At 43.6% G+C, this 27,965-nt stretch overlaps 1 protein-coding gene across 3 annotated transcripts in view; it reads left to right on the top strand.

Moving 5' to 3' along the window:
* Window positions 1-27,654, top strand: part of ESRP1 (epithelial splicing regulatory protein 1) — a 70,036-nt gene extending 42,382 nt beyond the window's left edge. For 2 of the 3 annotated variants that reach the window (XM_063924119.1, XM_063924120.1), the window contains exons 12-16: window positions 3,672-3,870; window positions 9,005-9,176; window positions 22,403-22,556; window positions 23,239-23,349; window positions 24,053-27,654. In XM_063924119.1, coding sequence (XP_063780189.1) covers window positions 3,672-3,870; window positions 9,005-9,176; window positions 22,403-22,556; window positions 23,239-23,322 — 609 coding nt within the window. In that variant the 3' untranslated portion in view covers window positions 23,323-23,349; window positions 24,053-27,654. The remainder of the gene's footprint in view (window positions 1-3,671; window positions 3,871-9,004; window positions 9,177-22,402; window positions 22,557-23,238; window positions 23,350-24,052) is intronic. The other variant, XM_063924121.1, reaches the window with a different exon arrangement.
* The last annotated feature ends 311 nt before the right edge of the window (window positions 27,655-27,965 follow it).

Here is a 27,965-nt window from a genome sequence, read left to right on the forward strand (position 1 = left end):
TGCCCATGTCGACCGAATGACTGTCGACTTGAGTTGTGTCGACCTAACGACCGTATCCCGTTTTGTCAGGAGAATAGTGATGGTGGCTTTTTTTTTTTTTTAAATCTTTTATTTTTAAATTTTAGTTATGAGTTTACTTAGAATCGCCTGCTATTAAACCAGTCTATGTAGGGAGTTTTATAAAGAATTGCTAAAGATCGAGGAAAGGAAAGATTTTATTGGGTGTTGTGCTGCAATTATCTCTGTGCTCAAACAAGAATGTAAAACGAGTAGAACCACCCTCTCGGGCCACTTCATGCTTATAACTTTATGCTGCTTAAGTGGTTTGAAACTTCTTTATGGGACCTGGTTTCGTTATTTCGTTATTTCCAGCAAATGCAAAACCTAATTCCAGCTTATATTGTAGTCCTGCAGATCAATACTAAAAAAAATATAAAGTAATATCTGGCTAGTTAGTCGGAAGGCGTAAAAAAAGAGCAGTGAAATACTTCTACTCCATGTGAATCCGTATTCCAGTAAAGTTGTCTGCAGTTGTCCGCGTGTTATGTAAAACGTTCTGCTGCTATATGTAATTAACCCAAACTTAAAATCTGTAAAATGTAGTTGAAAGCTAATGTTGTATGAGATGTTATACAGTTTCAGAGGGAGATATCAAACCGTACAGAGATAAAGTGGAGAAGTTGCAACCAATCCGCTTTTATACTATGCTGAAGGATTGCTAGAAGCGGATTGGTCACTACGGGCAAATTCTCTGTTTTTTTTATTGCGCTCAAAGGTTTGAAGCATCCCCTTATACTCCTTTCAGACTGCTATAGCCGGGTCGCACCTGGGATTTGTACACCGATGCGACTCGTCAGAGACCCCTTTCAGACTGGCAGACCCCTGCCTCTTCCTATTCAGTGAACGGGTGCCTGGTCGCATCGACCTGTCTTACCCGTTCACAATGCACCGTGTTGCTCGCTACCAGAGCTGAAATACCGGGTCGCTCCACCCGGGTTCTATCAACTGGCCCCTTTCAGACTTGAGCAACCCAGGTTATTGCTGGCAGTCTGAAAGGGTTAGAAGTCTCCCTCACGGTGGTGGTGGGAGCTGCTGTGCTTGGTCAGATCATGAGCGCGTTTTCAAAGTCAAAACAAAAACCTAATATAGTGCTGTAAGCAGGCGTGCATTGCACAGCAATCATGAATGGCGGGGAGATCCATAATATACATGGTACCAGCCAAAGCGACAATATTTCCATATATGTATACAATACAAAAGCTTTCAGTGATGATAAATAATATACTGCAAATCTGTGTGGATGGTAAATAAAATAGAGGGGATTTTGTCATATTTTGATCAAAACATGTTAAGCTTGCAGGCCATCTTATATCAAAGTCTTGACTTTGCTGTACCATGGTGTTTTTTGTCTTATTGTTATTGTCTTGGCAGGTTGTATGTTAAATAAACAAAACTCTATGGACAGTGGAAGTCATTCTGACCCGGTCGCACGCTGCAGTTTTTCGCAGCGTAGCGGTCGGGTCAGAACTGCGTCGACGCCGCAGTGCGCCGGTGCATGGCCACCTGTCGCTTCGCTACGACCGCCTCTGCCTGATTGGCAGAGGCGGTCGATGTGCGGAAGGGGGCGAAACGGCAGCGTTTGGTCCAGCCAACGCAGGCGTGGACGGACCGTGCGGGGAGTGGCCCGCAGTGGCTGCGTGACGTGGCCGCTGCAGGCCGGGGAGTGAGCCTGCACTCCCCTGCGTGGCCGCAGTGGCAGCGCAGCCGCTGCAGGCCGGGGAGTGAGGAGTAGCTCCCGGCCAGCACGCTAAAGCTGCGCTTGCCAGGAGCTACTCTTGAAGTGCAAAGGCATCGCTGCTGTGCAATGCCTTTGCACTTCTGCAGGGGGGGGGGGTGGAGGCGGCACTGACATGCGGGGCGGACTAGCCCTGTGCTGGGCGTCTGCCCCCGCATGTCTGTGTTCATGATCGTAGCTGTACTAAATTTAGCACAGCTACGATCAACTCGGAATGACCCCCAGTATACCTGGTAGTCTAAAGCTGGCCATACACTTATGCGATTTCTCGGAGGGAAGAAGTCGCATACGATCACCCTTGAACCGCCCGGCAGGATCACATATGGTACATCGTATGCAGTCCTTTTACATACGATGTATCGTATGCGACCCCAGCCAAGGCTGCCGGTACGATATATCTATAGCAGAGCTGGCCAAACCAGTCTTCGAGATCTACCAACAGTTCACGTTTTCCAGACCACCTAGCTGGTGCACAGGTGTAGTCATGACTAATTAAGATGTGCTGCATTCATTCCTAACTGCCAATTCTACAGCTCTCCAGGAGGCCTAGAAAATATGAACTGTTGGTAGATCTCGAGGACCGGTTTGGGCAGCCCTGATCTATAGTGAATTACTTCCGATCTAGGGGCTCCAATCCGATGCCCATGGGGCTGCACATCGGAGGTAAAGCACATGCGATTTTGTCAGTTTTCATCCGATTTATCACCCCGAAACGTCTGTATCGTATGAAATTTGGCAAAATAGCACTAGTGTATGGGCACCTAAAATTTTGGTCTCCCAAAACCCATCATAGATGGCACCGTGCCTTAAAAAAAAAAGTACTGGTACCTAGCCTACCACTATACAACAGTACTGAGGGAGATATGTACCAAGCAGTGAAAAGAGTGGACAAGTGAGCATTGAAGTAACACTTATAATTTGCATACTATACAATTATACAAAGCCGCTTATTATGGGCAACCGATGAGGTCTGCCACCAGGTGTCCTATGGAAGTGAGAAGTGGTTTGCAGAGGACTGGAGACTATTTAACCCAGCAGGGGAAAAAATGCAATAATTGCAGCACATGTGGTAGCAAACATCATAATCTAGCATGAGCTTTTATCGATCAGTGCTTTAGTATTTCAGCCAAAAAAGAGATTCTGTACTGTTTTATCACTTGAATCATCAGTTTATTGGTAACATAATGTAACCATGAGCAGTCCGTCTGTGCTGCAGGATATAAAGTGTTAATATTGTGCGGCTGCAGAAATAGTGATTAAAGTCTTTGTCATTAAGCAAATGGGAGTTGCCTGGTGCCAAGACTCTGCAAGGTATTTTCCTGGTGACCTTGGATAAGTTAACAATATCTCCGTCTGTGTCTATCGTTACACTGTGAATGCCGCGCGCCTGGCCCAAGTACATGGAAAATACACCTGCTGTGATATAAACACTGACCGAACCAAACAATAACCCTCTATTATAGAAAGTGCGACTATAGAACCCTTCTAAATGCTCTGTTTTTGAGTTCCGTAGCGGCAATTTTAATACTAACCTTCAATTATAAATACTGCTTGCAGATGGTTAAAGATTGTTTACAGTGGTAGAATGGCTGGACTTCAGCTAGCGATAGATTCTGTCTTACCAAAGGGAAATAATGATACAAACTTACGTAATGTTCTCCTATAAAAATCATGACGACTGTGTTCTCCACGCTTTATGAATTGAATTGTATCTGGCTGATTAGCTACAAAATACATTGGGGGAGGTGTATCAAAGCTTTTAGAGATAAAGTACCAATGCAAATGACATTTAGACAGATTGGTTGGTACTTTATCTCAACTTTTTCAATTTCTATATTTTGATCTCCCCCATTGTGCGGTTTCTTCCACCCCCTAGGGACGACCATCAGGAGACTCGTTTATTCAGATGAAGTCGGCAGAGAGGGCTTTCTTGGCTGCGCAGAAGTGTCACAAGAAGACCATGAAGGACAGATATGTGGAGGTGTTTCAGTGTTCTGCAGAGGAGATGAATTTTGTCTTAATGGGGGGAACTTTAAATCGCAATGGCTTGTCCCCGCCGCCATGTAAGTTACCATGTAAGTTTGGGTTGAGGGTCTTGCCGCTTCTCTGCGCTTTGAGCTGGTAGGTGTTGGAACTGCTTTCCTTCCTGTCTGTATTTTGGTTAATTATTTGCCATTACACGTGTGGTTTATAATACAATAAAACAAAATCTGCGATTGCAAATCTCTTGTGGTGAATGAGATTTTGGGGGCACCGGTGGAATATCTATGCTGCCCTTTTAAAGGGGAACTAAAGCAAAATTAAACAAATTGAACCTCTTCTTTTGAGGTTAGCATTCATGGCACTTGATCCCTGGTCCCACCACATTTGTTATGGAAGGAGCTTGTGAATGAGGTGGTCAGTCTACTTCCCTGCTGTCGCTCATTAGCGCCGCTCATTCATAGCAATACCAAGTGCAGCCAATACTCTTCATAGTTCTAGGGTTTGACTTCCTTAAATTGTGAAGATCTCTTGGGTTCTTTGAATGTTGTAACCTTGGTGCTAGTGAAATGGCTGGCATTTGAGTGGTCAAGGGGAGTACCTGTTCAGTAAAGCTGTGCAACACTTTCCTACAAGGTTCTCCGTGATTTCACCAGTAGCACTTTATAATTAAGCTGCAATCAATGCTCAGACCTTAAAGGCTGTTAATGTAACTTTGGTCTGACTCTAGTCTACAGTGAAGACCTAAACCACATGACCCTCTTTCCCATCACAAGAGTAGACCGAATTGGAAATGCATTAAAGTAGTGCATGTATGCACTGAGGAAAAACAATCTGTTTGGATTTAGTTCCCCTTTAAGCCACTTTTTCGTAGACTAGAGGCTTCTTCCAAAAGCAAATTGTGACACTGTATCCTTGATTTTTCTTTTAGTTTTGTTTTCTGTCGATTTGTTGGTGCTGAGTGGGGTAGATGGTCTTGCAATGCCACGGAAATAGGCCAATTCCGCAAATAATTTAGCTGCACATATTTTAACTTTTTGTTTAGGGAATCTTCTGTCAAATTTTCTACACTTTAATATTGGATTGCTGCTGAATTCTTTTGAAAAATACAAAGCTAAAGTTAATGTAAGATTTGCATTTAAAATATTTCGTTTTTCATTTACACTTTTCTTTTGTGTTGGACAATTTTGAGAAATCCATTAAATCAATCATATGGCCGAATTCAGACCTGATTGCAGCAGCAAATTGGTTCTCTAACCATGTGCGCTGCAGGGAGGGCAGATATAACGTGCAGAGAGTTAGATTTGGATGGGTTATTTTGTTTCTGTGCAGGGTAAATACTGACTGCTTTATTTTTACAGTGCAGTTAAGATTTCAGTGTGAACACACCCCACCCGAATCTAACTCTATCTCTGCACATGTTATATCTGCCCTCCTTGCAGTGCAAATGATTTAGATCATTAGAGAACAAATTTGCTGCTGCAATCAGGTCTGAATTAGGCCCAAAGTACGGATATCTCATGAAGGCATGTGTGCAAGATTAATGCTTGTGGCCCCTATACCCTAAAATTAGAGAGTAATGGGAATATTTGAGAAATTGTAGGTAGATCACCGTTGTTAGATTCCTAGTACTGTTTTTGGAATTGATTTCTACCTCTTTCACACCAAAATGCAGGGTCCGACCAGGTATAATTAACACGGTTACAACCCATGTTGATACCCCTTTCACAACGAGGCCAAGTCCTGGGAAAAACCCAGGTCTTGTGTCTGTGTGAAAGGGTTAACCCGGGTTAGGTGTGCTGGGTTCATGACCCTGGCTATGACCAGGAGTTTTTGCTGTGGTCTGAATGGGTGTATGCCAGTTATGTTTAAATTGGCTAATTGAGCACATTTTAAAACATAACCCAGGTCAACCCTTTTACACAAGTGACCTGAGCATACTCTGTTATTTTACAGGTCCGGTGCTTTGTGGAAAAAGGGTATTAGTGTAGGGGTGAGGTGATTGGCGGTGGATATGGCTGAGTTGTTCCTAGTGACTATAGACCAATTAAAAATAACTTGCAAGAAAAACACTGAAGATTTGTCATCAAGATAAGCTTTTGACAATCAGATGAAGCAACTAGACACTTCTGGCTTCTTTTGAAGAAACCCAGCTTAGATTGGTTGGAGGTTTCCAGTCCAACAGCTGGATAGTTGGTCATCTTGCCACCAACTTTTCAGAAATGTCCCCAACACTTGCAGTTTAGAAAAATTGTTTAGTTACGATTTGAATACTAGTTTTTTTTATTTTTATAGATTGTACCAAACGTGTAATATATGGTACATACTACATACCTGCATTCTCAAAGTTTAAAAGAAAAGGTGAGCTGTCAGGGCAAGTCCCACATCCCAGTGTTTCCCAAATGTATTCCTCAAGGGACCCTAACTGTACATTCTTGCCATACTCGGTACTTGTCCACAGGTGCGTTTACTGACTCATTTTACTGGCCCATTTACATCCACGTGTGGTACTACTAATATTTTGTTTAACTTTGGATTCAGCAAGGAGAGTTATATAAGTACAGAATTTAAGTAAAGGGAGTCTATAAGAGCATAGAAAATAAGCTGTGCAAACCTTTTGATTTCACTTACCTATAAAGCAGTGGTTCTCAAATGCACTCTTCAAGACACCCGAACAGTCCAAGTTTTAAGGATATCCATGCTTAGGCACAGGTGGCTTAGTTACTACCTCAGTCGGTTTGATTATACTATCTGTGCACATGCAGGGATATCACTAAAACCTGAATTGTTGGGGTCCCTTGAGATGGCTTTGGGAGACTCTGCTATAATGAATGAATATACCAAGCTAGTAAGTACTCTATGGCTTAGTGTTCTTGCTATACGTTTGCAACACAAGCACAATGACTGGATATTTGGGTATGTCGGGATCTTGATAATGTTTCAACTGCCCAGTTGCCAGAACTTTATGGTATGTTACATGTTCGCCAATTAAAAGGTCCCTGGATCCTAGTTTATAAAGTCTTGACATGTTTTGCCACTCTGCAATCTCTTTTATAACAAGGGGACATGAATATATGAAGTAGCAACGAATGGCATGAATTGTGCTTACTACCTAACAGGTGTGATGACCAATTAATAAAGATATATATATGTGTGTGTGTGTGTATATGTATGTATGTGTGTATATATATATATATATATATATATATATATATATATATATATATATATATATATATATATATATAAAAAAAATATTTTATATAAGTATACACAATGTACTAATTTTAAGTTAGAAGTGATTTTTATTTTGAATTTCTTTTATTCTTAATCTCTCTCATCTGGGCAGCTGACCTACCAGGAACTTAAATACCTTCTAACCTGAATATTATTTTTCAAGTTGCCTCATGTTCTAGAATGACTAAAGCTGTAGTGTTTTTGCCCCGTGGGTGCATTATGACTCTTCTATACTTTTGAGGGAAAAACTGATGCTCCTGTTACGTTTTTAGCTTTGACACAGTGCGGGTTACTTGGTGACTGTTTCTTGTAGTGTGCTTCTGTACTAAAACCAGCAATTTGTTTTATCTGTTTAGTGCAAGTTAGACAATAAATGTAAAAGTCTGGTTGCTAGGGTTTTATTGCTGTGTAGGAGCCAGGCTGCTACTTTCTGTGGCTTATACTAGACCGATTAAAGCCAGTTTGTTGCTACAGCTTAAGTGCTAATGTGTAACTGTGAACCGTTTTTGTAAATAGCTCTCAATGTGTCACAAACCTAGAATAGCCTGATTGAAACCCTATGGCTCTTTAGGCAAGAAACTGGTTTGGGCCCACACTTCCTCCTCCATTTAGATTTGGGAAAAAACACCATCAAAGGTTATAATTTGGGCCCTAGGCAGAATCCTAACTTGCAAAAAAAAGGTTGATCCGGCTCTGCATTCCAGTTTATAAGCAGCACATGGGCCCATGTATAATAGTCTGTGATTTTGGTGTAAGAGCTGCTAGATTTAAAGCGGCAACTCGTATAAAGCTATTAACCAAACTACACCAACATCTCTTCGCTTATCTCAAAAAATCTCCCAACTTAACCTCTCCGCTCTGCACAAGATCTGCGTCTCTTATCTGCATGGATTACGCTCTCCCATTCCCAATAGCAAGACTTTCTTCAGGCAGAATCCACACTATGGAATGCCCTTCCATGCACAATAAGACTCTCCTCTAGCCTCCAAACTTTCAAGTGTTCACTGAAAACTCACCTATTCAAACGAGCCTATCAAATTCCTGAACTGCCACATAACCTTCAGAAGCATTCATATCTAATTACACTCCATCAGGACCGTCTTTGCAATCTGGTGACTGATATGCTATAGATAGAGCCTATCCTTGTGTATCCTTTTCTATTTCCCTATAGATTGTAAGCTTGCGAGCAGGGCCTTCCTACCTCTGTCTGTCTGCTATTACCCAGTTTGTCTTATCACTGTTGATTTCTAATTGTAAAGTGCAACAGAATATGCTGTGCTATATAAGAAACTATAAATAAATTGGTGTTCAAGTTAGAACAACCTGGTCTTGTTTTAAAATGAATTGCAATAATGAAGCGGCTATCTCGCCGAAATCACGGTCTATTACATATGGGCCAATGAGTTCAAATGTGATGTTCTTGCCTAAAGTTTTATCCCACACATACAACATTAGATGAGGTCTAGATGATCAGGTGTTTAGGAGCTGATAGGAGTACACTTTCCTACTTGCCATTTTTTGGTGAGGTGTTCCTGGGAGTCAGTGAGATCAGGAAAACCTCCCTGAGCCTGCTCCTTTCCCTAGTGCATTGAGCTTGATGATGCTAGTTGTGTCCTTATGGCCACATGCCCACGGCATGCCATATTTCGCTATAATCTTGCCATGTGGATGAGCTATGAGGATGCGAAACGCGCTGACTCCCCCCAACTTCACTTTGACCTCCTAAACCCATATATCTGCCTCTACCAAACTACTTTCCTTTTCCTGCCTCTACCAAAAGTTTCCTTTTTATTTCAAGACTTTCTAAGATGGAAATTTAAAAGTTGCTTTAATATGAATCTTCACCATTCACATTAAAATATGGGTTTGTAAAGAATTTCAATCATCTGCTCCTAAATATCCAAGGACTGCGTACTCTAAGGTGGTAGAAGACCATTTACACAAATGTTTATCCCTTCGCCACTGATTTATATGTAATTTCTTTTACAACAGGTTTATCTCCACCATCCTACACATTCCCAGCACCAACAGCCGTTATTCCCACCGATGCCGCTGCCCTCTACCAGCCTTCTTTGCTCTTGAATCCACGGACTCTGCAGCCATCAGCGGCATATTACCCAGCCGGAGCGCAGCTCTTCATGAACTACACTGCATACTATCCAAGGTAAGACTAGCCGGGCACAAGGTGCTGCGGGGAGTGAGAATGGTCTTGGGGATTTGCTGTATGTGCAAGATCTATTCTGTAAAAAGGATTAGTTTTCATTAAATTCCATAATAGATTCAGTATTCTTTTTGTGACCATTATGACTTTATCCCAATCTTTTTTTGTAAATGGTGTTGATAGGCGGTTTCTATTGCTGCAATAAAAGCCAGCCTGTTGTCACTTACTAGCAAACCACGTTGATTTCCCACACTGCGGCGTTGTGTACTCTTTTTGTGAAGTGATAGATACATGAGATGATGCTTTCTAAACTTGTGTAGTTAATGATTGCCATTTGGCTTGTGGAATGTATTTGTAAGTCTCCATGTGACCACACCCCCTCCGCTCGCAGTGCAGTGGACTCACACAGGTCTCATGGAACATGGGGGTATATGCAATTGTGGTCGAATCCCGTCTGGAATTCGACCGTTTTTAAATTTGACACAATTCGACAGTCAGACACCCTCCCGCCGGGACCCGAATTCGACATATTCAATAAAAAATGGATTCGACAGTCCCGCTGTCGAAAAACGGACCAATTGACGATAGTGTGCATCCTGGATTCGACTTCATGGACGGCACAAAAGTGTTTAAAAAATCAAGAAAAAAATTGCGTGGGGTCCCCCCTCCTAAGCATAACCAGCCTCTGGCTCTTTGAGCCGGTCCTTGTTGTAAAAATACGGGGGGGGGGGGGGGAATGATAGGGGATCCCCCGTATTTTCACAACCGGCACCGGGCTCTGCGTCCGGTCCTGGTGCCAAAAATACGCGGGACAAAAAACGCTTTGCGTCAGCGGTTGAGGTTACTCGCGGTCAACCGCTGACCGCAAAGTTCCCACCATTGACTATAATGGAGTGGCATAGTGCTATGCGCCGCCCGACAGTTCAGACGCGCACAGCCAATCAGGAGAGTGCCACGATGTGGCGCTCCCTGATTGGCTGAAGGGACCCTCTGTGACGGGAGTCACGGGGAGTCTCCGCAGTTGGGGAAAGGGGTCCCATGTGTAAACATGGGACACCTTTCAGTGCGTGGTCCGGGTTTTGCGTTTTATTATTTTGCCAAGTACGTGGATTACAAACAAGAAGAGGACAGATCTACACTGGATTTTTGGGAGTATAATTTTATTTACAGGTACACCGGGGATTCTACGTGGAGAAGGGGACCGAGTCGGTGTGTCAACATAGGTAAGTATGTGTGTGTCGTTGTGCATGGATGTAATAAAGTTTTACTATCAGTGTGTGTGTGTGTACTGTTTTTATTTGGGTATTTTTTTTGCAGTAGAACTACAGGTACCAGCAGGCACGTTTCCCCCCCGCATGCTGGTACTTGTGGTTCTCCAAGTACCAGCTTGCGGGGGAGGCTTGCTGGGACTTGTAGTTCTGCTACAAAAAAACAATATTCTTTATTTTTGTTACTTGGCTATCAGCCTCCCATCCGCAGCCCTTGGATGGGTGGCTGGAGGGGGGGACCCCTTGATTTAAGGGGTCCCCACTCCTCCAGGGTACCCCGGCCAGGGGTGGCTAGTTGGTGATTTAATGCCACGGCCGCAGGGACCGATCTAAGTGTCCCCCGGCTGTGGCATTATCTCTCTGACTAGTGGAGCCCGGTATTTTTGGCACCAGGACCGGACGCAGACCCCGGCGCTGGTTGTGAAAATACGGGGGATCCCGTGTCTTTCTCCCCCCCCCCCCCCCTCCCCGTATTTTTTACAACCAGGGCCGGCTCAAAGAGCCCGAGGCTGGTTATGCTTAGGAGGGGGGATCCCACATATTTTTTTTTCATGATTTTTAACCCATTCCCACTGAAAAACATGCTCTGATCTCTCCATATTATTTTAGTCAGTAAAAAAATAAAAAAATATTCTTTAAAAAAATATATTAAATAATACTTGTGGCTCCTAATAGACAAACCAAGTAGATAATCCCTTCTAATATAAATAGATATGCTATTAGCAATAAAAAAACATGTTATTAAAAATTTTTATTAGATCCCGCCAGCAAAATGAGGCGGACTGAAATTGACGAAATGACTGTCGAAAAGCACTGTTGTCGAATCGACATTCTTCAATTGAATATACTTTTGTCGAAAAGCCGCATTTTTACCATTGCAGACATTTCGATTTTGACAACTCTCGAATTGCAAAAAGTTGAATTTGAAACGGCCGTTTTTTTGTCAAAGTATGGTATTGCATTGTCGAATCTTTTTTGGTTGTTGAAAATGCCCCGTTTTTCGACATTTGCGGCAATTCGACCGCAATTGCATATACCCCATGGTGTCCGCACCATGTTCCTCCTTCATCCTTCACATGAGCAATCCTCTATGAAATGGCTGCCTTGCCATTTTACCAGTGATTTCTGCAGAGCTGACAAATGATTTCAGAGAAGGTAGGTGTAATCTGGGATGGACCGAAGGCCGAAATGGGCCTTGGCATGTGTGTATGCCGCAAAAGGGGGCACGCGGATGCTACCAACGGGGGGTTCTAGGAGTCAGATAATGGACTCACCGCACGCCCCAAATTCCATGGAGCCTTCCTGGCTCTGTGTGACAGGACCGGCCCACCAGCCCATCGGTCCCTATGGCATTTGCCAGAAGTGCCAGATGGGCAGTCCGGCCCTGGAAATAATTTTAAATGGATGCAGAGTGTGCGGTGTGGTGGGCCTCCGAGCCCAAGTGTGCCTGTGTACTACACACCCTTTACCCATTATATATACACCACTGGTTACACTTATGCAAGTGGAAGCATGTTACAGGGCTTGTGCCCTTATTCTGACAGCTGCCAAGAGTGTAGGGGACCCGTGCAAAGCACTTGGGCCCCTGCGGGCCCTGGAATGCAAGGCCTGAAGATGGCATGGCATAATGAAATGTAGCCATGCAGACTCTTGGCAAAATCCCCCTCTAATCTGGGCCCGGCCAATAATTTGATGGCCCTACTTGTTGTGACCTATGACATTAATAAACTCTGCAGAGTAGCGTGATCCCAGCACCAGTATGCCAGCAGCGGGGCAAGCATTAGAAAGCCCCTGTGCTCGCCACACTGCAGGCATGGTGGCTCGCTGCACGTACCACAGGATCTATTATATCTCTCTCTATGGGTGTTGTGGACACCCACAGAGGTAGAAAAGCCTGTGGCGCCGGGATTTCACCGCTTGTCAGGATTCCGGCATATGCATTTTGACCGCTGGGATCCCGACAGGCAGTCTCGTGATCACCTCCCGTATAACAGACTTCAAGTTGTAAAGACATCATTTTCTGTGTAAAAAGTTGGTATACTGTAGTAATCGTCATAATTACCCATAATACACCAGGTTGTTGCTTTGGATTCCTTAAAACCACTGCAAAGTACAAGATATTAGATGTCGGGAGGCTACACAATGCGGAAAATCCCAAAACCAGTAGCTGAGGAATCCTTGAAAATGTGTTAGGGAGGCAAACTATATTTCAGTTCAAGGGCACTGGACGCAGTGAGAGGTTAATGGGCTGAGCCAGCAGCAGTAAATTGTCTTGCAGTAAAAGCTTGTATAATGAGCAGAAATCTTTCAACCTGCCAGATAGTTGCCCTGGAGTAAAAATAGTTGCGTGCAAGGTCAGGCTGCTTTTCTTTTTTAGGTTTGCAGCCTCTGTAGAGTTGGAAGAATGTTACCTACGCAGGAGACATTACTGTGCTTGCATTGTTGTATGTTTTCCAAGCTTCTCTAGGAGTGGCCCACAGTATACCTGTAGAGTAAGTTTCCTCTTGAACACGTTGCACCTTTACTTGTCGTGAAAGGTGTGTTCTGATGCTATCACAAATAGAAAGTGCCAATAAACTTGCGTTTGCATACATTAATGTAAAATTCCCCAGAGATAATTTATGATTTGTCGCCCTGGGATCACAAATGCCTTAAAGCAAAATAAAAGCTACCTTTAAAAGAAGGCTGCCACCCCCTACATTTAAAGGGTAAGAAATGAAAGATCGCAATCTCCAAAACAGGGGGGGGGGGGGGGGGGGGGAATCAGGCTTGGGTTTTGTTTGTATATATTTCTGAATGTATGTGATCATTAATTACATGAATTTCAATTTTGATTTAAGAAACCAAAGTATGTCTATAATATACAGAAGCAAAGCCATTTAAATTCCTGTTGTATATGGGGGGGGGGGGGGGGCACCATGACACGAGAGAGGGGGTGCTATTTTTGCACACTGAAGGTGCGCTTGCTTCTGGTAAAGTGGGTGTGGTCTTGCAAAAAGGGGCATGTCTTAAAAGGGAATGCCATATCCATGTGATAGGAAGAGGGTGATGACTTGGAGATGCAGAGGGTGATGGGGAGATAGTGACACAGGGGAGAGGCAGAAGGTGAAGTAGTGGGTGACTACTAGGTAAGCTAGCAGTGCCCCTTATACGCATACTGCCCACGGAAAAGGAGCGGGGTAGTAAGCCCCCATAACACTTAAACTAACCTGCCACTAGCATATCATACAGGGAGAAGCAGTCCTACACAACTGCAGCAGCCTCCCTTCTCTGTCCACAGTAGCATGTGTTATCCTGTCTGAGCTGGATTTGGAGGAGCACAGGCCCACTACATGTGAAAATTAGAATATCGCACAAAAGTTCATTTATTTCAGTAATTCAACTTAAAGGGTGAAACTAATATATTATATAGACTCATTACATGCAAAGTGAGATATTTCAAGCCTTTATTTGTTAGAATTTTGATGATTGTGACTTAGTTTAAGGAAACCCCAAATCCAAAATCTCAGAAAATTAGATTACATAAAATCAATAAAAAAAGATTTCACCTGCAGGGTCCACAGGTTATCCACAGGATAAACATTGTGGATATGAGGTAGCTACAGCGGATTGGCACCAATGATCAAAGCTTTCGGCCTCTCAGAATGGAACTGGACAGTCCCCTATATCCCCGCCTCCTGGCTCAGGCAATTCAGTTTTGGTGCGGCAGGAGCCGGACCATGGTCAGTGGGCTGCTGGTTTTAGCAGCCATAAGCTTTTTTTTATTTTTTTAGTCTTACTTTTTTTTGAGCGATCTTTCAAAAAATAAGAATTTACTTACCGATAATTCTATTTCTCGTAGTCCGTAGTGGATGCTGGGGACTCCGTCAGGACCATGGGGATTAGCGGCTCCGCAGGAGACAGGGCACAAAAGTAAAAGCTTTAGGATCAGGTGGTGTGCACTGGCTCCTCCCCCTATGACCCTCCTCCAAGCCTCAGTTAGGATACTGTGCCCGGACGAGCGTACACAATAAGGAAGGATTTTGAATCCCGGGTAAGACTCTTACCAGCCACACCAATCACACTGTACAACCTGTGATCTGAACCCAGTTAACAGCATGATAACAGCGGAGCATCTGAAAAGATGGCTCACAACAATAATAACCCGATTTTTGTAACAATAACTATGTACAAGTATTGCAGACAATCCGCACTTGGGATGGGCGCCCAGCATCCACTACGGACTACGAGAAATAGAATTATCGGTAAGTAAATTCTTATTTTCTCTGACGTCCTAAGTGGATGCTGGGGACTCCGTCAGGACCATGGGGATTATACCAAAGCTCCCAAACGGGCGGGAGAGTGCGGATGACTCTGCAGCACCGAATGAGAGAACTCCAGGTCCTCCTCAGTCAGGGTGTGCCCCTGACCAAGTATCAGCTCGGCAAAGTTGTAAAGCCGAGACCCCTCGGGCAGCCGCCCAAGATGAGCCCAGCTTCCTTGTGGAATGGGCATTTACATATTTTGGCTGTGGCAGGCCTGCCACAGAATGTGCAAGCTGAATTGTACTACACATCCAACTAGCAATCGTCTGCTTAGAAGCAAGAGCACCCAGTTTGTTGGGTGCATACAGGATAACAGCAAATCAGTTTTCCTGACTCCAGCCGTCCTGGAAACTATATTTTCAGGGCCCTGACAACATCGAGCAACTTGGAGTCCTCCAAGTCCCTAGTAGCCGCAGGTACCACAATAAGCTGGTTCGGGTGAAACACTGACACCACCTTAGGGAGAAACTGGGGATGAGTCCGCAGCTCTGCCCTGTCCGAATGGACAATCAGATATGGGCTTTTTTGAGACAAACGCCGCCAATTCTGACACTCGCCTGGCCGAGGCCAGGGCCAACAGTATGGTCACTTTCCCTGTGAGATATTTCAAATCCACAGATTTGAGCGGTTTAAACCAATGTGATTTTAGGAATCCCAGAACTACGTTGAGATCCCACAGTGCCACTGGAGGCACAAAAGGGGGTTGTATATGCAGTACTCCCTTGACAAACTTCTGGACTTCAGGAACTGAAGCCAATTCTTTCTGGAAGAAAATCGACAGGGCCGAAATTTGAACCTTAATGGACCCCAATTTGAGGCCCATAGACACTCCTGTTTGCAGGAAACGACCGAGTTGAAATTTCTTCATGGGGCCTTCCTGGCCTCACACCACGCAACATATTTTCGCCACATGTGGTGATAATGTTGTGCGGTCACCTCCTTCCTGGCTTTGCCCAGGGTAGGAATGACCTCTTCCGGAATGCCTTTTTCCCTTAGGATCCGGCGTTCAACCGCCATGCCGTCAAACGCAGCCGCGGTAAGTCTTGGAACAGACATGGTACTTGCTGAAGCAAGTCCCTTCTTAGCGGCAGAGGCCATGAGTCCTCTGTGAGCATCTCTTGAAGTTCCGGGTACCAAGTCCTTCTTGGCCAATCCGGAGCCACGAGTATAGTTCTTACTCCTCTACGTCTTATAATTCTCAATACCTTGGGTATGAGAAGCAGAGGAGGGAAGACATACACCGACTGGTACACCCACGGTGTTACCAGAACGTCCACAGCTATTGCCTGAGGGTCTTTTGACCTGGCGCAATACTTGTCCAGTTTTTTGTTCAGGCGGGACGCCCTCATGTCCACCTTTTGGTCTTTTCCAACGGTTCACAATCATGTGGAAGACTTCCCGATGAAGTCCCCACTCTCCCGGGTGGAGGTTGTGCCTGCTGAGGAAGTCTGCTTCCCAGTTGTCCACTCCCGGAATGAACACTGCTGACAGTGCTATCACATGATTTTCCGCCCAGCGAAGAATCCTTGCAGCTTCTGCCATTGCCCTCCTGCTTCTTGTGCCGCCCTGTCTGTTTACGTGGGCGACTGCCGTGATGTTGTCCCACTGGATCAATACCGGCTGACCTTGAAGCAGAGGTCTTGCTAAGCTTAGAGCATTGTAAATTGCCCTTAGCTCCAGTATATTTATGTGGAGAAAAATCTCCAGACTTGATCACACTCCCTGGAAATTTTTTCCCTGTGTGACTGCTCCCCAGCCTCTCAGGCTGGCCTCCGTGGTCACCAGCATCCAATCCTGAATGCCGAATCTGCGGCCCTCTAGAAGATGAGCACTCTGTAACCACCACAGGAGAGACACCCGTGTCCTTGGAGATAGGGTTATCCGCTGATGCAACTGAAAATGCGATCCGGACCATTTGTCCAGCAGATCCCACTGAAAAGTTCTTGCGTGGAATCTGCCGAATGGAATCGCTTCGTAATAAGCCACCATTTTTCCCAGGACTCTTGTGCAATGATGCACTGACACTTTTCCTGGTTTTAGGAGGTTCCTGACTAGCTCGGATAACTCCCTGGCTTTCTCCTCCGGGAGAAACACCTTTTTCTGGACTGTATCCAGAACCATCCCTAGGAACAGCAGACGTGTCGTCGGAAACGGCTGCGATTTTGGATATTTAGAATCCACCCGTGCTGTCGTAGAACTACTTGAGATAGTGCTACTCCGACTTCCAACTGTTCTCTGGACCTTGCCCTTATCAGGAGATCGTCCAAGTAAGGGATAATTAAGACGCCTTTTCTTTGAAGAAGAATCATCATTTCGGCCATTACTTTGGTAAAGACCCGGGGTGCCGTGGACAATCCAAACGGCAGCGTCTGAAACTGATAGTGACAGTTCCGTACCACGAACCTGAGGTACCCTTGGTGAGAAGGGCAATTTGGGACATGGAGGTAAGCATCCTTGATGTCCAGGGACACCATATAGTCCCCTTCTTCCTGGTTCGCTATCACTGCTCTGAGTGACTCCATCTTGATTTGAACCTTTGTATGTAAGTGTTCAAAGATTTCCCATTTAAAATAGGTCTCACCGAGCCGTCTGGCTTCAGTACCACAATATAGTGTGGAATAATACCCCTTTCCTTGTTGTAGGAGGGGTACTTTGATTATCACCTGCTGGGAATACAGCTTGTGAATTGTTTCCAATACTGCCTCCCTGTCGGAGGAAGACGTTGGTAAAGCAGACGTCAGGAGCCTGCGAGGGGGAGACGTCTCGAATCTCCAGTCTGTACCCCTGGGATACTACTTGTAGGATCCAGGGGTCCACTTGCGAGTGAGCCCACTACGCGCTGAAACTCTTGAGACGACCCCCTACCGCACTTGAGTCCGCTTGTACGGCCCCAGCGTCATGCTGAGGACTTGGCAGAAGCTGTGGAGGGCTTCTGTTCCTGGGAATGGGCTGCCTGCTGCAGTCTTCTTCCCTTTCCTCTATCCCTGGGCAGATATGACTGGCCTTTTGCCCGCTTGCCCTTATGGGGACGAAAGGACTGAGGCTGAAAAGACGGTGTCTTTTTCTGCTGAGATGTGATTTGGGGTAAAAAAGGTGGATTTTCCAGCTGTTGCCGAGGCCACCAGGTCCGATGGACCGACCCCAAATAACTCCTCCCCTTTATATGGCAATACTTCCATGTGCCGTTTGGAATCTGCATCACCTGACCACTGTCGTGTCCATAAACATCTTCTGGCAGATATGGACATCGCACTTACTCTTGATGCCAGAGTGCAAATATCCCTCTGTGCCTCTCGCATATATAGAAATGCATCCTTTAAATGCTCTATAGTCAATAAAATACTGTCCCTGTCAAGGGTATCAATATTTTCAGTCAGGGAATCCGACCAAGCCACCCCAGCGCTGCACATCCAGGCTGAGGCGATCGCTGGTCGCAGTATAACACCAGTATGTGTGTATATACCTTTTTAGGATATTTTCCAGCCTCTCAGCTGGCTCCTTGAGGGCGGCCCTATCTGGAGACGGTACCGCCACTTGTTTTGATAAGCGTGTGAGCGCCTTATCCACCCTAAAGGGTGTTTCCCAAACGCGCCCTAACTTCTGGCGGGAAAGGGTATACCGCCAATAATTTTCTATCGGGGGAAACCCACGCATCATCACACACTTCATTTAATTTATCTGATTCAGGAAAAACTACAGGTAGTTTTTTCACACCCCACATAATACCCTTCTTGTGGTATTTGTAGTATCAGAAATATGTAACACCTCCTTCATTGCCCTTAACATGTAACGTGTGGCCCTAAAGGAAAATACGTTTGTTTCTTCACCGTCGACACTGGAGTCAGTGTCTGTGTCGACCGACTGAGGTAAATGAGCGTTTTACAGCCCCTGACGGTGTTTGAGACGCCTGGACAGGTACTAATTTGTTTGCCGGCCGTCTCATGTCGTCAACCGACCTTGCAGCGTGTTGACATTATCACGTAATTCCTTAAATAAGCCATCCATTCCGGTGTCGACTCCCTAGAGAGTGACATCACCATTACAGGCAATTGCTCCGCCTCCTCACCAACATCGTCCTCATACATGTCGACACACAGCACACACACAGGGAATGCTCTGATAGAGGACAGGACCCCACTAGCCCTTTGGGGAGACAGAGGGAGAGTTTGCCAGCACACACCAAAAACGCTATAATTATACAGGGACAACCTTTATATAAGTGTTTTTCCCTTATAGCATTTTAATATATATATACATATCGCCAAATAAGTGCCCCCCCTCTCTGTTTTAACCCTGTTTCTGTAGTGCAGTGCAGGGGAGAGCCTGGGAGCCTTCCCACCAGCATTTCTGTGAGGGAAAATGGCGCTGTGTGCTGAGGAGAATAGGCCCCGCCCCCTTTTCGGCGGGCTTCTTCTCCCGTTTTTCTGAGACCTGGCAGGGGTTAAATACATCCATATAGCCCCCAGGGGCTATATGTGATGTATTTTTAGCCAGAATAAGGTACTATCATTGCTGCCCAGGGCACCCCCCCCCCCAGCGCCCTGCACCCTCAGTGACCGCTGCTATGAAGTGTGCTGACAACAATGGCGCACAGCTGCAGTGCTGTGCGCTACCTTATGAAGACTGAAGAGTCTTCTGCCGCCGTTTCTGGACCTTCACTTTTCGGCATCTGCAAGGGGGGTCGGCGGCGCGGCTCCGGGACGAACCCCAGGGTGAGACCTGTGTTCAGACTCCCTCTGGAGCTAATGGTGTCCAGTAGCCTAAGAAGCCAATCCATCCTGCACGCAGGTGAGTTCACTTCTCTCCCCTAAGTCCCTCGTAGCAGTGAGCCTGTTGCCAGCAGGACTCACTGAAAATAAAAAACCTAACAAACTTTTACTCTAAGCAGCTCTTTAGGAGAGCCACCTAGATTGTACCCTTCTCGGCCGGGCACAAAAATCTAACTGGAGGAGGGTCATAGGGGGAGGAGCCAGTGCACACCACCTGATCCTAAAGCTTTTACTTTTGTGCCCTGTCTCCTGCGGAGCCGCTAATCCCCATGGTCCTGACGGAGTCCCCAGCATCCACTTAGGACGTCAGAGAAAAGCGTCTTATACGTATCCTAGAGTCGCTCCAACGACGCTCCGCCGGGTCGCGGCAACGCTTACCCACGTGTACAGTGCTGTTTCGGCGGGCATTTGCGTAGGATGTACTCGCAACTCCAGCACGTTACCAGGCTGTGGCCGGGGCACGGGGAGAAGGTAAGGCATCGGTTCCGCTTAGAGGGGAAATGCGAGACACAGCCGCACTGTTTTGGGATGGAGACTACCAAACAGTCGCTGACGCGGCTGCCACCTCGAGTGCACCAGCGCTAGGCCTCAGGGATCATAGGCTTCGGGGGCAGTATGAGGCCGCGATCCCTGGGGTTGATGTCAGCAGTGGGGAGTAAGTCGCTCCCCTGGTCGCCCCCCAGTTCATGACCAGTTTCCTCCAAGTTTACTGCCATGATCTGATTTCCCGCTTCCGTCTGAGACACTGTGTATCTAAAAGGACCCAGTCGCATTATAGGCGGCTGTACAACTGGTGCGTCGGTGTTCACTTGGGCATCTGTGTTCACTGTAGGTTCACAGGGCGGTTGTCTAGACCAATAGCGCCTAGATCCACTCAGCATTCACTATCGTTTTGATCCTGGAAGCGGGGTGAAGTCTCCCTGTATCCCACGCTGACCCAGTCGCATTATAGGCGGCTGTACAACTGGTGCGTCGGTGTTCACTTGGGCGTCTGTGTTCACTGTAGGTTCACAGGGCGGTTGTCTAGACTAATAGCGCCTAGATCCACTCAGCATTCACTATCGTTTTGATCCTGGAAGCGGGGTGAAGTCTCCCTGTATCCCACGCTCCTGAGCCAGGTGATACAGCACTAAGTTTCTATCTACCATTTGAGTACGAATAGTTGGATAAGTGCCTGATGAATTTGAGTCTGTAAACTATTGCTGCTGTTTCTTTCGCTGGGCGACTGAATACGTTTAAAGTCCTATATAAGGTAATGCAGTATTATGAAAAGCCCTTTGCAAAGTATAATCATGTGTATGTACTCAGTACTTGGTTTGGGCCCCTTTTGCATGAAATATTGTCTTAATGCGGCGTGGCATGGATTCTATCAGCCTCGAAGACCAGGATGCTTTAATAGCGGCCTTCAGCTCTTCTGCATTGTTCGGTCTCGTGTCTCTCACCTTTCTCTTGGCGGCAATGCCCCATAGATTCTATATGCCACGCCGCATGGAGGCAGTAATTCATGCAAAAGGGGTCCAAACAAAGTACTGAGTAGATATGCATGATTATACTTTTCAGAGGACTGACATTTCTGTTTTTAAAATCCTTTTTTTACTGATGTTATGTAATATTCTAATTTTCTGAGATTTTGGATTTGGGGTTTTCTTAAACTGTAAGACACAATTAGATTTCTAACAAATAAAGGTTTGAAATATCTCACTTTGCATGTAATGAGTCTATATAATAGTTTCACCAATAAGTTGAATTACTGAAACAAATGAACTTTTGCACGATAGTCTAATTTTCTGAGTTTCACCTGTATAGGAAGCCAGTTCACCACAGGCGCTGCTTATCCCCATGCCCAGAGCTGCAGAGTAGAATCAGACTGTGTCTGCGGGGTGCAGCCTCTCCAAGCCGGCCTTGGTTCCAGATTAAGTTGCCGTGTGTGTGGGGGGGATGCCATGGGCTGACCTATCACTGTGGCCAGCGGCTGTGATCAAGACACGCTGGGGCAGAGCTGCGGGAGCCAGGGTACTGGGATCACGTAGACTGCAACAAGTGATTTAACTAAAATAATCTCCTAAATGGCGGGGTTGTGGACGACACGCATGGCTTGGTGCCCCCTCTCCCCCCTGAATCCGCCAGTGCTTTCTTCTATATATAGTATTTGATGTTTTGTTTTTTGGGAGTTTTTTTTTTCCTTTCTTTCAAATTAAACAACATTTTGTATTGCTTCTACAATTATCTGACAGATTACTTGCCAGATCTGGCTGGTTTGAATGAAAATCTGGTAAAGGATGAGAGCAAATGACCATTTGCTCGCAAACTCTGGAAAACTGACTAACTGTCATTCATACACATTGATTAAACCACGGATTTAACTAATTTGTTTGAACAACAGTTTTTGTCCATTTTCCAGTGTTTGGTAGCAAATGTAATTTTCTTGCATACATTACCAGATTTTCATTCCAACCAGCCAGATCTGGCAGAAGATCTGCCAGAGAATTGTTTAGTATATGCCCAGCTTTATTCTTAGAATATTTTGCAGAATCTTAAGCATTGTGGTAATTCATTACACTTTTCCTAGATGAGGTAGACCCCTCTTTACTCGGTATAGAACATGAATTGCATTATAGAAAAGAGTTGCTTATCATTTTTCATTAAAACGTTATGGGTATTATTTTTTAACCTTGATAAAATTGGTGATTGGTATTACTTTATCTGCTATGGAGTTGATTATAAAATGCACACGCATTATCTGACATCAGGGTAGTTCTTGTCGGCCGGCGTTGTCTTGCAAGGGGTGTTGCTGGTTCCAGTCTCTCATTTGCAGAATAAAGCAAATACATTTACTTAGATTAGTAAGAAATAAAAATGCCACTTTAATATTTTTCTCTGCTTTTCAGCCCCCCAGGTTCTCCAAGCAATCTTGGGTTCTTCCCAGCTCCAGCTACCACCAGCACCCTCTCCCCACATAGTGGAGCCACAGTAGTGCGCATGCAAGGTCTGGCATACAATTCTGGTATGAAAGAGATCCTGAACTTCTTCCAAGGTTATCAGGTAGGTCATCTGGAGAGGCTTACTACACTCTGGGGCTGGAGGACTTTTACTACCCACAAACGTCTGAAAACGTCCTGTTTTGTGGTATTCAGTGTTTTGACTGAGATATTTGGGAATTGCAGTTAGTAGAGGACAGTATGATAAGGGATCAGTGATTATGGCTTAAGTTAAGGAGCCTTTATTAAGTATTAATTGCTTAGAAATTAGTAGCTAAAGTCACTCTCCCAATTACTTTTTGTGTTAATATTCGGACAGCGAAGTAGAATAGGTTGCATCTTGCAAAGGTATGGCTACTAACATGAAAACGATGTTTTAGAAAGAAATTGCACTCTTTTTCTTTTTTTCTTTCGTTCTGGAAGGTTCTAAATTGCTCTAAAAAGAGGAGCTTTTGTAGACTGAGGGGTCTATTCATGAAGCAGAGAAAAGTGTGGAGAAGTGAGCCAGTGAAGATGTTGCCCATGGCAACCAGTCAGCATTGAAGTAACATTTATAATTTTGTATACCATACATTTGTATGGCGCAGCTGATTGGTTGCCATGGGCAACTTTTCCACGGCTCACTTCCCCACTCTTTTCACTGCTTCATGAATAGACCCCTAAAAACAATAACGTTATGAGTATTGGATAGTTGTGTGACCAGTAACCTAGGAGTTCAATTTGTCCATCGTTCTCTTTGCTCTTAGTATGCCCCAGAAGAGGGACTTCTTCCAGTAAGTGACCAGGCCAGGACATTAATCACCCACCCAAAAGAATGGGTGTGCATCTAGAGATCTCCCATGCCTTTTGTAGAGGAGGTATGCAAATGTATTATTTTAACAACTACTTCTCTCCATTTATTTTACAACTACTTCATTAAGGAGGAGATTTGCTAAAGCTGGGTGCACACATCGTCTTCTGTATACCCACTACAGGGTGCTCCCGTAAGGCAGACGGCCCGCCAGACAGGATCACTCGGCAAACCGCTGCATGCAGTAGAATGCAGCCATGAATGTGCCATTGCACTAAATATCGTTCATTGTGTACAGGATGGCCAATGATTTATTAAATCGGCTGTCCCGTCTGCTGCGTACACACCTAGTTAAGTGTGTAGCCAGCTTAAGCTGTGGAGAGTGGCAAGTACCAACCAGTCAGCTCCTAACTGCAATGTTACAAGCTGTTTAAAAAAAAAAAAAAAAAAAAAGCGGGAGCTGATTGGCTAGTACTTTATCTCTCTCCACCATATCACTCACCAAGGCTTAGTACATCTGCCCATATATGCGCTTTGCATTTCTTAATTTGCCAGGCTTTGACATGCTCACTATTCAGAACTTTGCTTATAGGCGCAGCTGTGTTGGCATGACTACATAATGAAAAAAAAAAAAAATTAAAAAAAAATGTAAGGATGTCCCATTCTACAGACGCGTCGCTGAAATCCTGCACTTATGTCTTGTAGTCTGTGTTCTCTCTTTTTGCTGTATTCTTTGCAGTTAATTATTTTTATTTTGTTCCGTACATTAGGATCTCCTTGACCAGATTAATTGCAGATCTCCACCTTGCTCAACAGGAAGCCCCTGGTTTTTTTTATTTTATTTTTTTCCTCCACTTGACCAGGAGTTTGACTGGATGGAGACTTGGAAACCATAATGTGCCCTTAAACTTCTGAAACTTGAACTTTAATCGAAAGTCAACACATTCACCATAAACTGGGTAGATGGACAGATCTTCCAATGTGCAAAGTCCATTCATTCCCAAAACGAGATCAGTCATTTACCAATACATCGTCTCATCACCACCTAAAGGAAATGACTTCTGTTTATACCTGCTAATGGTAAATTATTTCACTGGTCAAGTGGTAATCCATTTTTTATTTTTTAAATATTTTGACCTGTCAAGCTACGTAGTGCAATCCCCTAAGTATAAGAAATTTATATATAATAGAAATTTATTTTTGAACTTCTTGTACTTTCCACTGCGGCACCAAAAGTGTTAAGACAGCGGGTGATTTTTTGTTTTTGTTTTTCCTTTATTAAATAAGGGGCTCACTCTGCCTACCAAATAGCAGGGTTGCCATACTTTGAGAAGACTGGCTGTCAATTCTATAAATGTGTTCTCTCAATGTTTCTGAAGCAAGTTTTTTTTTTTTACACCAGTCTTTAACTTTGTAAACCTTTCAGATGTTATAAGTAGCCTTTTTATTTTCTTTAAAAAAGAAAAGCTGAAAAAAATTAATTCTAAAATTCCATAAAAATAAGTAATAAATTTGTGTGCTGGCAACATGAAGCAGACGTATACCTGTGAGGGTTATTGTACTCACATGCTGCACTCCTGTCATTTTTGCTTTTGTCAAACACTGTATGTTACATTACCTATATATATTGTGTATATATATTTTGAAAATAGATTGTGAAAATTGTTCTAATACTGCTTAAGTAGCGCTTTAATTATTCATTTACAACTTAAATATTTTTTTTTATTAAATGCAGTTTCTCAAGTATATTCATGGCTCTTGCACAACAAAAAACCTCCATTTATTTCCATTTATTGCCGTGTTTAAATAGTGTCATGCTAAGCTATAATTCTCCCCAGTAAGCCGAATTCTGTGCTATGAATTAATGCCCTGCTGCAAAAGCAAACACACTTGTTGTGCTACCTTAACCATTAGCACTATAATGTCTTGTACAGAGTGTGCATCTTTGACCCTAGAATTATTATTTTTATTAGGTTTTTTTTTTTTGTACTGTCATCCACTTTAACAAAAAAAAAAAAATACTAATAATTAAGGCAGTCACTGAGCATTGATTAACTTAAAAAAATATTTGAAAGTATTGGTAATTGTCCTGTAAAACATTCATGCTAGAAAAAAATAGTTAACTTTCGAAGGTCTTTGGTTTCGACACAGCAATGAATAAATTGGTGTTGGAAATAGTGAAATATAGGTGAGTTTATTCCACAGTGCAGATGTAGTGTAGCCATAGACTACTTGAAGAGTCTTTACTACGTGCAATTCTCAGTCTTCATCTAATTACTGTTGAGCGATCAATCCTGTGTGGAATCTAATGAATTCCTTACTCCCAGTCCCAACTAAAGTTGCCCATTTAGAATTTTGACTACCATTGGCAATTTCCACTACATTACTTTTGCCATGTTTAGTAACTGCACACTCATATTCAGATAAATAATGTTTTGCTATTTGCCAAATATCGATGCGGACTACCATAAATATATGTATTTCTTCTGTAGGCCTAAACACTGCTTTTAAAGGTTTGTGGTAGAAAAAGTGGTCTGTTTCTGTTCTGACCTTTTTGCCTACGTCCTTAACTGTTTTGTAACTGCTGTATTACATAAACTAAAAAAGCAAAAAAAATCAGAATGTCTGAATAAAATGTTTACATGTGCAGAAAATGTAACTCTTTTCCGTACTTGTCAAGCTACTTATATGGCCTTACAGGTCTTTGTAGTTACTAGGAAGAATTGTTGATAAATATTTTATGATTATTTGACTTATATATATTTTCTCCCTATTTTGTACTTATCTTCTATCCCTTTTTTTCAGTTGTTTTTGAATGTCACAAGTTTTTGTCATGGTTTTTAATCACTTTTAATGAATTTTCCATACCAGTTCTTTGTGTGACCTGGCATGCTAACGGTCCTAGTCCAAGTTCTAATTTTTCCCCTTGTCAGGGTGGTCTCGTAGCTTTCTTGGCAAAGGTTTCATTGCAGCACACTACTTCGACCGCTTTCTACAGTCCTAGCCAATTCACAAACTTCTTACAGTCTTTTGTCTACTGAGGACTAGAAACTACACCCATCAGTGCTAAAATTAAACAGTCTGCAGTTCTTAGTACAGAATGCTAAAAAAAAAAAGTTATGTTTTATCTACTGTAAGGTTCTGTAAAATTGTGATACAAGCTACACTAACTTCTATTCCCTGGTAGCTGCTGAATGAAGCACTGACAATATGTATTTAGTGGGAATCAACATATTTAAAGATGGATTTGCAAAATTTGAAAGTGCACTTTAAATGCCTAAACCTTGACTACAAACCAAAAAGGCAAATTAAATGGTGACTATGCACTATTTCTTAATTTAATGGTAGCAATCCCATCTTCTAGACACACATGCCTCTCTCAAAATTAGGCCTATGCAGCTATATCCTTCCCACGCAATGTTTTAAAAAAAGGATATCCTTAAGGTGGACCAGTTGCCTACACTCAGTGGATGCAGCATTTTGTGAGTGGTTGCCTTCACTGTGGTAATGAATGAACGAGTGTGTCCTTGTAAAGATCAGATTTGCCAGATCAAATCCCGGTCTGATTTAGTCTGGCAAGTCTGACACATAAGGCAATAGGTTGTGAGTAGCCATCTGCTATGCACAAATTAATGAGGCCTCTTGCTAGCTGATTATACAGCTATAACGACCTATGCTGCCCAATCAGCAACAGATCGGTTTTATTTGGGCTTCACCAGAAGTTTTGAAGCAATGGCTGTAGGTGGAGTAACTGGTTATCCAATCCCCTAACAGACCATCAAGCACATGTTACATTGTTATTTTTTTTTGCAACCCATACGGTGTTTGGTAAACCGGTCTGTTTATAACTGATAGTATACAGCAGTCTTTAGCAAGTAGTGTCAATATTTTTATATATTTCCTGCTTATTCCTTTGCGGCAAAGGGACATTCTAGATGCCAGAAAAGCTTGCTGCAAACCTCAAAGAAATATCCCCCAATTAATTTTTTCCTGAAAATCCAGTCATCCTTTCCTAGATTCTCCACCCCGTTTGCAATAGTGTAGTCACCACTGTTGACCCTGACGCTGCCTATTGTAGGCCAGTGCTTTTGGGTTCAATTTTTTTTTTCTTCCTTTTTGCTCTTTATCCACTGAAGTGAAGTGCTTTCTACTGTATCATTTTGTGAGCTGCAATGAAATGTGTAATATATATATATATATATTAGAGAATTAATGTGCATGTTTCTTGAATGAAATAAATGTCATGTCTAATTAAAATAATAAAATGTGTTGTGGCAAAAACTGAACTGTCTATAAAGTTATCCCAATTTGTAGATGGTCATAAAGATTTTTTTGTATGTTGTACTTCATAATAAAAGTTATGTTCCTGTTCCGCCTGATGCTGCTGTCAGTCATTTAGTGTGTAAGTGGTACCTGCCAAGTCTCCCTCTACACCTTGTTTTACCATTGTGAAGTGGCAGCCATCATTTGGTTAACCTCCCCCTCTGTAAAGTATACAATTAATGCGAATTGTAACAAAGGGTCATATGAAATCACATTATTTTATAGACTTGATATAAAAATAAAAAAAAAAGCAAGCTACGTATTTCAAACTTTCTTACTACAGATTAGATTTGAATGTCTTCAGAAACTAAATTGTGGTTTGTTCCCCCCCCCCCCCCTTTGTTTTTTATAACTATCAGA

Source organism: Pseudophryne corroboree, chromosome 5, assembly GCF_028390025.1.
Source record: "Pseudophryne corroboree isolate aPseCor3 chromosome 5, aPseCor3.hap2, whole genome shotgun sequence".
Taxonomy (NCBI): Eukaryota; Metazoa; Chordata; class Amphibia; order Anura; family Myobatrachidae; genus Pseudophryne; species Pseudophryne corroboree.